This window comes from Buceros rhinoceros, unplaced genomic scaffold (assembly GCF_000710305.1).
Source record: "Buceros rhinoceros silvestris isolate BGI_N320 unplaced genomic scaffold, ASM71030v1 scaffold15664, whole genome shotgun sequence".
Lineage (NCBI taxonomy): Eukaryota > Metazoa > Chordata > Aves > Bucerotiformes > Bucerotidae > Buceros > Buceros rhinoceros.
In genome coordinates, this window is record NW_010410381.1 from 26,596 (window position 1) to 42,121 (window position 15,526).

General features: G+C 40.9%; 1 protein-coding gene across 1 annotated transcript in view; it reads left to right on the top strand.

Moving 5' to 3' along the window:
- The window catches only part of IGF1R (insulin-like growth factor 1 receptor), a gene marked incomplete at its 5' end in the record, with an annotated part of 174,932 nt that overhangs the window by 25,443 nt on the left and 133,963 nt on the right, over nucleotides 1-15,526 (top strand). Inside the window, one exon of the mRNA XM_010135605.1 lies at nucleotides 2,952-3,497. Coding sequence (XP_010133907.1) covers nucleotides 2,952-3,497 — 546 coding nt within the window. The remainder of the gene's footprint in view (nucleotides 1-2,951; nucleotides 3,498-15,526) is intronic.

Genomic DNA, 15,526 nt, shown 5'->3' on the forward strand with positions numbered 1-15,526 from the left:
CTAAGCAGCTGAGTGAAAACAGCATGAATCTGACTATTGGTAATTATCCTGGCTGTTTATAATCTACCCAAAACTATTTGGATTGGGTAATAAACAGATGTTGCATTTTTATCTTCTGTTAGTGAGTAAAATAAATACATGCTAATTAAGTTGCAGTTCTGAATTGAGCATGAAACAAAGGTAAGTTACACTAGGCATATTAAAAAAGCTCTATTAGCTAGAATATCAAAAAACTGTTAAATGGGATATAAATGTTCTGAAGAGCATTTATGTGCACTTCATTGTGTCTGACAGGCCAGTTTATACTGTAAGTCCATATACGCTTTCTCTAAAATGGGATCCAAGGAAAACACGGCACAGCCAAATGGAAATTGTAGTTGACTTTGAGCTCTGATTAATTTGTTTTTCATATAATCCTTTTCAGGGCAGTGAAAAAAAAAACCAAACGTGAGAAAAAGGTGATGCATTGCGATGTAATTGACTTTCATGAACAATATGAACTTTAAAGAAATTTTCTAAAAAAAAAAAAAAATCTGCTTTAATTGGAACTGTTTTTTCCAAATGTCAGTATGGACCAAGATGCATGTCCTGTTGCACGTTTGGGTCTCTGCAGTTCTCATTATATGCGTGAAGTCCTGCAAAACATAACTCACTAGATGAACTAATAAGTTCTTAAATCAAAACCGTCAACAGCAGGCTCATCTGTAATCAATTTCTAACATTAGAGCCCACTGGACTTTATCCTTTTCCGTATGAAAGGGATGATGTTTCATAATTGAGTCAAGTAAGCGCATACTTTTGACATGAAGTTCTAGAAATCTCATTGATTTATAACAGCATTAAATATCTAAAATTAAGTAACTTTCAAGCTGAAACAAACATAAAGCTAAAAGCAATATGACTTTTAAAGCCCAGCCTCGGAATAGATGCATGAACAGATATATAATGCTTTCATTAACGGTTGCTGCCATCTCTCTTACAAATTGTTCTTCAGGGTATTGTAACTCAGCTGTTTTTAAACCCATCACTCTGGAACCTTGCCTGCAAAATGTCAGTGCAAGTGCAAATTTTATTCTTTAACAAAATAAAGGGCTTGGAGCAGTTAGGCTTTCTGAAATTTTATGGCAGTAAAATAAATTTTTCTACTTTTTCTGTGCTGTAACAGGAACCATACTGTTCACCTTGTCCTGCCAGCAGGTAGAGACAGAAACCAAAATAGTTTAATTGGAAAAATGCAGTGTGTTCTAACTTGCCTTTTATAAAAACAGAGAAGCCCAATGTCCAAGTGTGAATACATGCATGTTACTGTGCTTTGGGCAAAGGAATGGTTGCTGTAGAAGAAAATTTCAGGAGTTCAAAGCAAGATATGAGTACAGAAGGAAGATTAGGTAGTAATTTGTGTAGAAAATACCTGGTTTTTAACAAAGATCTCTCCTTGTTGTTTTTTTACGTTGTCCCTCTAACAAGAAAGTCCTTTAGTGTTTTCAAGACTTGAAAGTCTTTAAGTCCTTGCTGGATATTAAAGTTGTTGTGGTTTTAACATGCTCATGTTCTGGATCCTTTGTTAGCTTAAGTTATTAGCCTTAGATAAGTATTGTGGGGTGGAAGGACTGCTTTCTATTGTCAGCGCAATTTCTGAATCTCTGGACAATTCGTCTGGGTTACAATTTAAGTTTTTTTGGCTCCAGTGTTTGTTTAGATCTTTTGCTTCTCCGAGGAAAAGATGTTGTTAAAATAATTAAGCCTAGCATGCTTTAAAAGAGAGCCTTTCCACAAAACAGAATTGCTTGGGGTTTATTTAACTTTTGAGTTGCTTAAATAAATTGGTGATTTACTTTGTTTGCTTACAAGCAACTTATTATCTATTCTGGGGAATCCTTTCCGTGTTTTCCACAGAAGACCAGCTCTGAGGGTTTGCGAAAACAGTGTCTGTCTGCACTCCATCATTCTTTGTTTTCAATCAAAGTGCGTAGTATGTGCCTAATCGTTATATTATTGCACTTTTCCTCCAGACCCTTCAAAATTTGTATTGTAATATGTGTCTAATACGAAAGGACCTAATACATAGATTTGTTAGGGAATAATCCTTCTGGTCATTGTTTTCCTGAGTGCATTGAGTTCAGTCTGCTGTTTTCAAGGGAAATTCTTCACTGTGATGCTGTGTGTTCATGTAAATAAATTTATCCTGTGTTTCTTAGAACTTGATAAACTTTTTTGTATCTTGGTGCCAGAATCGGTGAACTAAGGTTCACTGGAACATGCGAACAGGAATTCAGTGCATTAGCTACAAGTCCAAGTGCTTCCTTTTCTCCCCAGTCATAGTGCAGGAAGCGCTGACCAGCATTCTGTGGATTTGCTGATCTATTTATTGCAAGATTAGCAATCAAGAATCAGGCTAGTTTGGCTGGTGACCCTGGAAGAAAGAGTGATTTGAGAAATGAGCTGTAATTTTCTGGAATGAGTTCCCCTTTATGTGCATGTACCTTAAGGAGGGTGTATGTGCGTGTGTGCGTTTAAATTAGTAATGTAATGACCTGTAGATCGCTTTCTGTATTACCTAACTTGTTTGAAGCCATGTGGCTGAACCCTTGGTCTGGTCGCACATGTCTCGATGTGATTTGAAGCAGGTAGTGCAAAAGCATTCAGTTTAAGTTCTCAGTCTAACGCAGCTCTTTTCAACAGGAGTAATAAAGGAACGTCCTCTGTCTGCTGCAGAATATTGATAGCTTGCATCTCCGTGCTGGTCCAGGTAGTGTTTATAGTGATAGGTTAAATGAGATGCATATTCAGTGGAGGTGTAAATCAAGTACTCATTTCCTATTTTAACATTGCAACCTAATTAAGAAGTTAAAAATTTTTGTCCGTCAGAATTGCATTCCAATTTCAAATTGCATTCCAATTTTTCTTAAAAAAGCCTTATTTACTAACTTTCTTTTCTTTTACATTTTCAGTTTGTGGGCCAAATGTTGACATTCGCAATGATATCCATGAGCTGAAACGCCTGGAGAACTGTACGGTAATTGAGGGTTTCCTTCGAATTCTGCTCATCTCTAAAGCAGAGGATTACAGCAACTTCCGCTTCCCAAAGCTCACTGTCATAACTGACTATTTGCTGCTGTTCCGTGTGGCAGGCTTGGAAAGCCTCAGTGATCTCTTTCCCAACCTCACAGTCATTCGTGGGAGGAACCTTTTCTACAACTATGCCTTGGTTATCTTTGAAATGACAAATCTCAAAGAGATTGGGCTTCACAACTTGAGGAACATAACCCGCGGGGCCATACGGATTGAGAAGAACTCTGACCTGTGTTACCTCTCCACAGTGGACTGGTCTCTCATCCTAGATGCAGTGTCCAACAACTACATCGTTGGGAATAAACCTCCAAAGGAATGTGGGGACTTGTGTCCTGGAACAATGGAAGAGAAGCCGCTGTGCGAGAAGACATCTATTAACAATGAGTACAACTACCGCTGCTGGACCACCAACCACTGCCAGAAAAGTAAGATTTGAGTAGATACAGTGTGGGTTTGTTACCCCTTTCTGAAGTAAAGGTTTAACTTCATGGTTTTGGTTTTAAGCTCTTCAGCAAACTCAACTTGTAATCTAGTTGTGTGTAGTCCATATAACTAGTTACCCAGTTACCACACAGATTCCTCCCCAACCAGTAAAGAATCCTCTCACTTTATTTTTTTAAAAAATCAACAAACCAAAAACACCACCACCGCAAAACCCCACAGACTTTCTGGGTTACTTCCTTATGGAAAAGATGAAAAGTAAGCGTAGACCTAAAGTCATTGTAGCAGAGCTGGAAAAGTTTTACCTCCCTTGAGGACTTTGGCAGGAGGTGGCTGTTGAATGCTATCTCCCGCTCTTTGCTGAAGTGATGTTACGTGTGTGCCAGCGTCGTTGCTGAACTGAAGCTGTTAACTGGACTTTGACTTTGTTCTCTGCCTCCCTTGGCATGCACCTTCAGAAATTCCTGTTATGGTGAATGCTGTATGTAAGAACTTTTTTTGCTGAAGTGAATTCTTACAATACAGTCTGTAGCACTGTCAGTGGCTATCTTGACTCTCGGTGAAATCATCCTTGCTTGTTTTGTTCTTACCTGGCATGACGGGGTTTGTCTCTTTCAGGTAGCAAGTATTAGCAAAAAATAAAACCTGATCTCTTCTCACTCTTTAAAAATAGAGTAAACAAATACAAAGTTTACTCACATGACTACATGGCAGGCTTTTTGAGTTCATCCTGTAACTTTATGAAAGCTGAGCCCTTCAGTATGAGTAGTATTTACAAGCAGTCGTCACTGGAAGGAACAGTTCCTCAATTCCATTTGCGGTGTTGACCAAAGCTGCTATAATGATAGCGAACACCACAGTGTGAGGGAAAACAGGAACAGGGGTATGTTCAGATTACCTTAATTTGGGACTGCTGTTTTTTCCTGAAGTGGCTCCTCAGTTGCTTATGAAGCCCTCGTGCTCAGTTAGAACTGAATTTTAAGTACTTTAAGTGCAGTTTCAGCCAACTCATGCCAAAAATATCTCTGAAAAAAGGCTGTGTAGGGCCCTACCTTTTATCAATACTTCTTACAGGAAATAAAACTTGTTTTTAAACAAAGAAAACAAGCTCCCTCTGTCTGTTACTGGAACACTTTGTGATTTGTCCAAGGTGAGGGAAGTGAGCTGCATTGCTTTCTTACCATGTGTTGTTACTATGAGTTGTTAGGCTTCTGCAGGCCAAATTTACCTCTTCATTAAAAAACTGTAACTGCATTGTCTACAGCGGATGACCTAGGTGATTCCTGTGCAACCTCATTGCCTTGAGTCGTTTGAATGCCTGCAACTAGAGTGTATTTAATGAGATACAGTGACTTGCTTTCTGTTGTGTGCTCTGGCTGTTTGGAGCAGACAAAAGTAACGTGCAAGAAAAGCTTGTTGGCTTGTAGAGGAATATTAAAAGAATTTGGATGTCAAATGCAGATGACATCTGTTTAAAATGAGTGTTATAGGCTAAGATGGCAGCACTTTTAAGGTGAGGGTGTAGATAATACTTTTCTTTTCCTGTATGCTTTCAATGTTCCTGTTGGGGCAGGTTGTGAAGATGAAAGCAAGTATTGGGAGAGAGCCTTGAAAAGCTCGTTGAGAGCAGTACACTGTGGAAAAACAATGTAGGTTGAGAGTATCCTAGGATGCAGAGGATATAAAGAAACGATCAAGTTCTAATCTGTAGAAAGAGTGAGAGTTTGACCTATTTAATCTGTTGTGATAAACCACTGACTTCAAGCAACAAGACTTTATATTTGCCAGCCATTCATGTGAAAAACCCCAACCCCAATATACCCCCCTTCTGAAGAAAAACAAGGGAGTATAAATGTGCAGTTGTTGAAAAGGAAGCTTTTTGTCTCTTCTGCTAGATTGCTTCGACACTTCGGCAGTGAACTTCTGATCTGGAGAGGGCTCTTGCAGCACAAAATTACCCAAGACATGAAAGAGAATAGAAGCAAAGACTTTTAAGTTACCGAGTGTTTCAATCTGCGTATTCTTCCCAGCAGAGATATGAGACCTATGCTGTTTTCCAGGGAATATTTTTCTAGTGTGGTATCTAATTTAACCCTGACATTCTCCTTGTGCGTCACAGTAACGTTAAACTGAAAATACTGTCTGTCACTCAGGGCTCCTTTTATTTTTTCTTCACACTGGCTCTGTGGAGGAGTGTATATTAAATCTCTTTTGTCCTTGTTTAGGTTTTATACTGAAAAATCTGAAGTTGGTGGGTACATGTTGCGTGGGAACACTCAGTACTTTAAGTAGCCAGGCTTCTGTTTAGTTTTGCCGTTGAGTGGAAGTTGGTTTTTTTCCTTCTTTTTCTTGCTCACAAACAAAGGAAGAACCCCATGCTTCCTTCAATGTAACTTGTGCAGGAAGAATGTTGAGGGTGGAGGGAGGAGAGAGGGAAGGATATGCTGTTTGACTTAGAATAATCCATTGACATTTCTATAATAGAACAAGCTACAAAGAATTTGTAACTTTTTAATTTTTTTTTTTTTTTTTTAATTTTCTAAGGTTCAGCATAAAGCGTCAGCAGCTTCTCTGCCGGTTTCATTGCCCTGGTTTCTGTGTAGTATACATTCCTTTACCTTCGAGTGCCCCAAGGCAGCAGTCTTACTAGTTTGCTCGCTTTGGAGCCGCGGCACGCTGTGTTGGATTTGGCATGCTGTGTTGGATTTGGCATGCTATCATCTCTCAGACTTGCACCTACTTTTCTTGTGGCATATCAGATGCCAGCTATACTTCACCTGGGTTGCAGGTCCACACAGAAGAATCTCAATTCCTCCAGGTAAAAGGGGAGGACTGACGTTTCTTGCATCAGTGGTTGTGCTTTGGGGCACAGGTTGAAATGGAAAAGAGAAAAACTGAGCGTCCAGACAAACAAATAAGATTCTGGCCTTCTCTTTTTTCCTGACAATTTTGACTGCTGGAGATATATATGGAAGCTGCCTGCATCTTGCTCAGTGATTGATGTGTGAACCAGAAAAACTGTTCCTGCTCTACCCTTGAAAGACTAGTCTGATGACATGCTTGCTTTGCCTGTCCATTGGTCTGCTGTAAAGAAAACTTCCGTTGTTTTCTGTATTCCTTTTGCTGATGACTAAGTTTTGAGGTCTGCTGCTCTAGTCACTAGGCCTTTGTAAGCCTGCAGAAACTGAATGTAAATTACAACCTTGAAAGCCTGCCTGGAAGTTTAGGATCCCTTGTCTACCATAACTTTGTGGTGATTTTTGAACAAGTCCACCAAACAGTTGCTGAGATGCTGCTTTGCTGGGACCCTAAGAAATAAACTAGGCAAACTGTTCTTGTGGGGAAGCAACATCAAAACTAGCAGTGATCCATATATAAAATCTATGGTGTGGGGGTGGTTTTTTTCTTTCTTTTGAAAGTTAGTTATTCATCTACTGTCTATCCACCCCCCAGTTAAGTTGGAGATGCTGTCTGTCAAGACTAGGGCTCTGGTTATGGGGAGGACAGGCTGTTAATACCTGCCACAAGGGGGTAATGGCTTCAACTGCAGCTTCTGTGTGAGAGGACAAGAGCACAGGCTGGAAGTCTGGGTCCTCCCTTGGTGAGAGAGCCAATGATAGTGCTGCACAAAAGAGATGAAGTAGCCGTGCTTCCCATAAAAACAGTGAAGGTGAGTATATCTCTAGTGCACAAGCGACTAAAATCTACTTTTTTTAATGCCAGTGGCAAATCTAATCTTTAAGTTGGCATTGTAGAGAGAACATGGATTAGGGCCGTAAACTTTCAGCACTTGTTTCAGAAGAGGCGAATTTGATGTGAAAAACAATAGCTCACGTAGACTGTGCTTCACAATAGAACAGAAGAAAACTTTCAGCTTCTGAATGTGTGAATCTGAAAACCATGGAAAAGGCATGTGAGGATTTGGAGGCTGATAAAGCAGCAGATGGCAGCTAAGCACAAAATGTTTTTAATGAAAATGTATCCTTACTCCTTTTTGAATTGGTTTGACAGTGGCCTGAAAAGATATGGTGTATGTGGGGAGAGAGGAGCAGGAGGGAAAGAATGACAGTGAGTGGGAAGAGTGGTCCATATGTACCTTCTACTAAAATGTTTAAACATATGGAGGCAGTAACATGATGTATTCTCGCAAATATTCGGGATCTGCTCCTGTTTGTTTACACGGAGCTCAAAAGATAATGCAGTCGAGTGGTATCGTTTGACATAGCTTCATTGACTTGTGCAGTACTTCCCAGTGTACACCATCTGGGAATCTGCTCCCTGTTGATTCAGCAGAGTACTGCTGAAAACCATGTGCTAGGGTTTTTTTTCCCCCCCTTTTCTCTTCTTGTTTTACCTTCTCTGAGGAATATCCGCTATATTCCTGTCCTTCAGAAACACCAAACATGTGTGAACTGTGTAGACATGGAGAAGAGGAAGTTGGGAGCCAGAGGTGCTGAATCGAATTGTAGTTACTTTGCTTTAAATTGCATCTGCATGCTCTTTCCTTTTTGCTGCTTCATTAAAGGTTGTTTGTTTGTTTTTCTTAAACCCTGAAATATAGTAGAACTTGGGTATAATGACAGAGGACAGGCTTTAAAAATTTTACTCTTTCAGCAAGCAAATTTGATGTGGTATAATGTAAGTGAAGCTAGTCTGTGTAATGCCAAACCTGCCTTGGTTGGGTTAAAAAAGAAAGCATCATGTAAACCTGAACATATTTTGAAATGGACAGGTTGCTTGTCCATTCAGTTGGTATGCAAACTCTCCAGCAAATAAACTTCCTCTGAAAGGAGTAAATGGAAGGGAGAAAAAAAAAAGGTTATGAAAAGTGCAGTTGGTGTCAGTGAGTTAGAAAAATCTGGAGCATGTTAAAAAAATTTGTTAGTGTTTTTGTTCTGAATGAAGTTTTTTCCTGACTTGTGCTCCCCTCCCGAGAAGCCTTCTCTTCAGCCAGAGGTTTCCCAGAATTTTTATTATGGCTGTGAGAGCATATTTAATTAGTAAGCTGGAATGGCCGCAAAGCAGTTTAAGCCAATCTGCAGTTAATTACTGTAGCAATGGTTTATATTCTGAGAAAAGGGCTAAAATTAAATGTATACTCGCCATTTTTCTTTGTTCTATTGCAAAATGCCGTAACCTGGGAAGAATATCTTGACTCTTGTAGCCTGCACCAGTCAACAAAAACTAAGTGCTAATGTTGAATGTGCGTCTTGGCTTCCTAGTTTCTTTTGGCACAAAAATGTGTAGTGTTTTTGAGCGGACTTGAAATTGTGGGGTTTTCTTTTCCACTATTAAAAGACTTGATGCAGTTAACTAGCTCCATCTATGGCACTTTGCCATGGCTTGGAAAAAACCTTTTTAAACATCCTTTAAAAAATTTAGAACTTTTCCCCACCTTTTGCAATAAAGAATAAAAAAAGGGTTAAAAGTATTCTTAGGGCTTTTGAAAATACCTTGTGTCTTTTCGCTCACACATACACACACATACTTTTCTCTTTAGTCATATTTCACACTTGCTTTGATTTATTGCTGTCGGTCCTGAGGTGTGTTTATGTTCACCAGGTGATGTGTAGCCATATTCCTGTGACCATCCATGCGACTGGAGAAATTGTTTCTTTTGGTGGTGTTTCTGATAATGGGAAGTGGTACACTTCAGTGGAAGTACAGTTCCTTGTAAGTCATAGTCAGGGTGTTTTTTCTGACTAATATAAACTGTTTTGCATAGAGACCATTCAGTTTTAAGAAAAATGAGGATTACCAGTTCTAAGTTAACCCTGCGACCAACTTGCTAAGGGAAGAGGAGGCAGAGTTTTTGTGCTTTATGTAAATGCATCTTATCCTTGCGATTAATTAAACAAGAGGTACTGTGACTGAAACCTGGCTGGACAATGCTTTCAACACTTTGGCCATTCCTAGTGACTTGCTTTCATCAGGAGACTGAGGACCACGCGTTGTTTGGAGAATTTTTGTTTTCCTTCCTGTGCAGCAGTACCATGTTAAATCTGTGGAATTAAATACGCATCTGAACTTGAACCAAGTCTTTGATTCACCCACTTAACAAGGACTTCCAGGCCCCACTGATAGACACTAGACAAATGTTTGTTAATAGGATAGACAGTTGTATTGGATAGTTAATTACATGTGATAGAAGACTTTAATTTTATGATGAATTTGCAAAACAACCAGGAGCTGGGAATAGTTAGCAGTGTTACAGGGAAAATGTCAGGGAAATGTCAAGTGTAAAACCAGAAAAAAAGCTGTGTTTTTGCTGTGTTCTTGCAAATGTCGCAGGGACAAGGCAAACTCGGCCTGGCATAGCATTTTCCACAGTTCTGTTGGTGGCTCTTATCCACGCTAGGAATCTGGCTTGTAGTGGGTTGCTGGGTTTCCTGGGGGTTTCCATTGTGACAGTTAATGTTTGCGTGGATGTATAATGAGGGTTGAACTTGAGCCCCAGTCTTTTCATCTTGGTGGGGACCCTGAAAAGACCTGTCCTCCACTCAGCTGTCCATTCTCATGGGCTGTACAGAAATACATCTTTGGTGATGGCTGACTCATCAACTGAATTTGGCTGAAGTGGACTGAAGGAGGTTTGGAGGTGGGTGTGTGAGCACACTCACGGAACTTGCCAGCCTTCTTTTCCTAAGAAGTAAAGGCAAAACCTAGGTTCAACTCTGGATAAGAGTCATGCCTTCTAAAATTTCTGCATAGTAGATGCCATTTTCCTTTTTTCCTTCCCCAAATGGACATGAATGTAAGAATGAAATGTCCTTAAGCATTTTCATAAATTGTTTTCATGTGGCAAACAAGTTTTTCAGTGTTAAACAGTGATGAAACAGCTTTTGTTTTGCCTTTCTTCTCACTAACAGCGTGATTTCCCTCTCAAATCTGTTTATGGTTCTGAGAATTAACTTGTAATAAAAAGATGCTTGGATAATAGTATGTTAATACAGATTGTTGAATTGCCTTTTTCTTCTGAGGTGAACTCAGCCTGATTCAGTTGTCTACTGTCTCTTCCTCCCCCTCCCCAGCAAAGTTTTCGGTGTTTGGAATGGAATGTGCGTGTGCTATAAGCAGAGTGCTAAAAATGATTTAGCAAGTAGTTTGCCCGCCATAACACGGTAAGGGTCTGAGGTGCCCATAACCTGGGTTTTTAAAGCTAGAAACCGTCATAAACTTGTAGTTACGTGTAGTTCTGTATGCCTGGGCTAATTATTATGTGCATTTGTATAGCCCTTTACAACTTCGGTGACAGTGAATTCAGCACGCAACTTGAGGATCCCTCTTGGAAAGGCTGATGTTTTCTGGAATTTGGTTGCTGATTTGCATGTTCAGAGGGATTTGAGGAGGCTGCTCAACGTTCTCAATTGTTGCTACTGAAAGTTCAGTTTATGCTCTCCGGTGGATCGTACTTGCAGTTCGTACACCAGTGTGACCTTCCTGATACGGTTTTTTCCTTATTGCAACACATTGGGTTTATAAGTGCTTAACTGTTCCCTTCTTAATGAACAGTGCTCCGTAGCTGTGGAGACTCCTTCTCCCTGCCCAGCATACCTATCATCCCTCCATTAAGGGCTTCTCTCACTTCTTACTGGGTAACTCCACTGAGGGGTCTGTTTCCCCTATTTTGGGTTGGTTGTTTTTTTTTTTTTCCCGGTTGATATGTGAGGTGTATGTATGGGTGAATAAAGGTGATAGTTTGGGGAAATGATGCCATTTAGGAAGCATGTTTGAAGTGTTGAGCGCATGGAGAAAGTCTTTTATATCAATGCAGGCCTTGAGAGGAGGAGATATTTTTCTATGTATAGAAACTTCCCGTATAGGATGGCAAGAGAAGGTTGAGGGGGATTGCCTGTCTCTTTAAGTGGGTTTATAATTGGCTAGGAATTTTTGTCAGCTTAGTCACTGCAGCATTCAGCGGATGAGGGAAAAAAACCACAGGCCCCAACCATTACAGGCTGTGGATAGGCTCTGTCATCCCAAAGGAATGCATGTGAACAAAACACTTTGTGCGGTGCAACCGTTGGCCTAAACAGTATTGCATTCTTAAAGCAAGCTCTGAGTCACATGGAGCAGATGGATTGTTTCACTAAAATGGAAGTTATGTATCACTGAGCACTGGGATCGAGCTTTTAAGTGTGGTTCGAATAGGTCACGATACACGAGTGTGGTGAAGGGGTGTAAAGGCAAGAAAAAGAATAATCAGCTCCTTGTTCTGTGACTGAAATAGTTTCTGTGGCATTGAAAAGGTAGGGAAGTCTTTTGCTGTGTTAATTACTGAGCTGGCACACCGGTCTAAAGATTTCTCTCTGTGTTTCAGACAAGCATCATCTTAATTCTGAGGCATTTTGTGTTTATTCAGAAAGCTTTGTACTACCCAAAGAAACCCCTGTTTTGGCGGTGGGGGGCAGCTTGGGAAGAACCCCCCCGATCCTCTTTGCTCTTGTCACAATGAAACCAGCTGCTCAGCCCTTCCTCCGCCACCCTGCCCAGCCAGCCTTTTGCCCCCAGATCTAGCTTCCAGCCCTTCTCTCTGTGCACACAGTGTATTGATCAGAGAGAGCAGCTCTGTCTCTGTGGGTGGCATTAGCCTTTATTTGACTTTATCTCTTCCCTTTAAGGGATTCAGAAGGATCTGATAGGAGCCTTGCCTTCAAAGGGTGTGGAGGAGCTGTGACATCAGGCTAAACAAATCACAACTGGCAAGTGATTTTAATTTTTTTTTTTTGAGGTTTTTTTTTTCTCCCTCCTGTTTTGTGGGGAATCCTTTTTAAAGAGTGGACTAGGATTTAGTGGAAAACCCAGCCTCCAGTTGGTCGATATTGACAACTGCTGTCATTTGGCAGGCTGTTGCTGTTTGGAGTGGAGCAAGTTTGGAGGTCTTAATCCAGTTATCACTAAGGCAGGTGTCTCAGAATTGGTGCCTCCCCGTGTAGTATTAATTGAATCTTAAATCATTACAACACAAAGGGGAGACATTGACTAAATTCCCTTCCATCTCTGGAGCTCTCCTCCTGAAGGCAGCACATGAATAGGCACTCTGTCTCTTAGAGAAGATGCTTTACTTTTTAAATGCTTGATGAAGGCTGTTTGGCAGAATCAGAATTGACTGGTCCACGTGAAACACTACTTGCAGAACTGAAATTGCAGTGAGTCACTGTCTGCTCTGTCTTTTGTAATCTGAGAGTCTGGGATAAAATACTGCAGTGGGTGTTAGATAAAACCCAGTATGCAAATCCTTAATTCAGAGGTGAAGCGTTCTTCCTCTTCTGCTCACCGCAGTTGTTTGTCTGTGTGCATCCATTTATCTTCTGTAGAAGAGAAATTAAAATAATCAGTAATAACCTTGTTCCAGAAAATGGAGAGTGGTGTCAGGGAAAACAAACACCCCTTCCAACAAAGCAGCCGTAGAGATTTTGTTAAATTTGAGGGCTGGTTTAGGATCAAGTTGTTTGCAGGATAATAATTGGAGGAGAGTAATTGGAATAGATGTTACAGATGGAAAAAATAATGTTCATCCTAGGCAAATGTTTTATTCTTTTCTACACTCAGGAAGCTTCTTGGTATAGTTAGAATTGTCTGCATGTGGCACATGGTCTTTTTAGGAGAACAGTGAAATACAGGTAAGAGATGGAGAGAATGAGAGGACATTTTTAGAGTGGGAAATGTAGCAGAAATCTTCCAGTGTGGCAGTGCCTGGTGAAAGTGGTAGGGCACTGAAATGTGTGGTGATTGCAGGTCCCAACCTCTAGCTCCTCGTGACTCAAGAGCAGGGCTGCCTGGTCTAAAAGGAATGTTTTGCTCCGTGAAGCGGCATTGCTGTAGTGTGGCACTGTTTTAATCGTACTTGGATCTGTGTGCTGTACCTGTGGTATGTTGTTGGGGCTCTGGGCACAGTGTCCAGTGTGCTTCCCAGTTAGATAAATGCAACATCATGTGTGTAGTAGCTGAAAACTCAAGCGGTGAAGCTTTCTGGATTTTCTTGCCTACTTATTAAGTATGACAGCCATCCTGGGATGAGGGAGGAGGAGGAGGAACTGTTATTGAACAACACGGGGCTTACCAGTCACCATAAATGGTGCAGAGCTCTGTGCAGATCCTCCAAGACGTGCTTTGTTTGCTTTAAGCATACTTAGTAAACAATAGCTGCAATAATGTTACTTCAATGAAATTGTATAGCAAGAAGGAAAAACATTTGCTTTTCTGTATTGGCTGGGTGGGCTGCATGATCTGACCTGTATGAGAGGGTGTTGTCTGGTCAAAGAATGTCATGAGCAAGTGGACAGCTATTTTGCAACTTTATCCTACTCATTCTTCTAGTATCCAGGAGCCATTGGAATTGGTGGGAGTAACTCTGTGTCATGTCTGGTTAAACACAATGCCTTAAAGAAGGAGTTAAAAAACCCCTAGAAAAACAACATCCCCACCCCCAAACCTGTCTAGTAGAGGCTGAAAGAAAAGGAGAATTTCTTTCTAGCTTGTGATCCCAGCAACAGCAGCATGTCAGTAATTTGCCTGGGTTCTTGCAAGCCGGGCTTCTGTCTTCCTTTTAAGACCTCTTGTCTTTTCTTTCCTCTCCTTCCAAAACACATGTGAGAAACTGGGAGCCTTCCCTTGGCCTGCCTGGGCCTTATCACTGTTCTCTGCAGCAGCAGCAGCACAGAAATGATGTGCCTGTCTGTCCCATTCTGCTGCTGCTTGGTAAACTAATGAGCGGAGGCACTGCAGCTGCCAGGAGGAATTCCTTTCCAGCAGTTCTGCGAGAAAAGTCAGCAGGATTAAGGCCTGGTTAAAACTTGATGTTTCAGCAAATCTGCTGTGCAAACCATTTGAATGAGGGAGAGAGCAACCAGAGTGGCATCCAACTTTGCTTGAGGCAGAAGTGAACTGTGGGAACAAGGAGGAGACAGTCTCGTTCTCTGTAAGCCATAGTGCTGCTTAGAGCATTTCGGTGTGCTTGAGTACGTATGTATATATACACGTACTTTTTCATTTCTGCAGCAACACCCCAAGTTACTGTCTTGTCCTGGCGTAGGGGAAACAATTATTTCAAAAGTCTTTCTTAAGAGCTTGCTTAATAGCCCTTTGAGCTGCTGTGAGGTGTTGGTGTTTGGATGTGCCTGCTTGTGTCGGATCATGCACTGGATCTCGCAGTTCTGGAGCACCTACTTAGTTATCTAGGTAGGGAGCATTGGGGCACCTCCCAAGTATTTAAAAATAGAAATAAACATCTCATGCTCGCTCTTCCTTCCTTGATTAAATTTATAGGGTTTGTGTTGAGCTTGTTCTGGTTTGTGTGGGTGAGTGGGTGTGTCTTGTGCATGAAGAAGTAATTGCAGGAGAGCTAGAGTCAAAGGAATATGTTTCTACATTAGTTTGGAAGCTCTGAAGTCTTTGGTCACTTTACTTTCTGGAGTCAGTTTACATGAAGGTTCTGCTTTCTGTGCTTTTAAGATTTAATTATTGTTCCTGGTGACTGTCTAGTGAAAGGCAGCTGCTGTGGGAGGATGCAGTCAGCAGTGAGAGGTGATCTCTCGGGTAGCTCAGGCCAGTGCCAAAAAGCCTTTGAAGTATCTGGAGTGAGTCCTTGAACTGTGTTACATAGAGGAGCAGGTACAGAAGGTAGATATTGTCATCGTACTGTTGGAAAGACAGTCTACAAACAGAAACTTTCTAGCATGTAATAATTGAAGGAGTGTCGTGATTGCTGTAGCCAACAGAAGAAGAGTCTACAGATGTGATTATATTAATACGTATAGTAATTTTGAGTAAAATTGGGTGGAACGGGTAACTTTTTGATTTTCTTTAGTGCTTTCTTGTCCTAGTAATTTTTTTCTATTCTTCAGAGGCAGATGTGGTTTAACCTGCCTATATGCTGCAGTAATGAACACTTAGACTGTTGTGTGTAATATATGGAAAATAGTATTAGCAGAAATAATAAAACCATGGTGTTTGTGCTGCTGCAGATGTGAGAACTAATGGGACACCCAGAGGCAAGTGATGAACCAGTTCA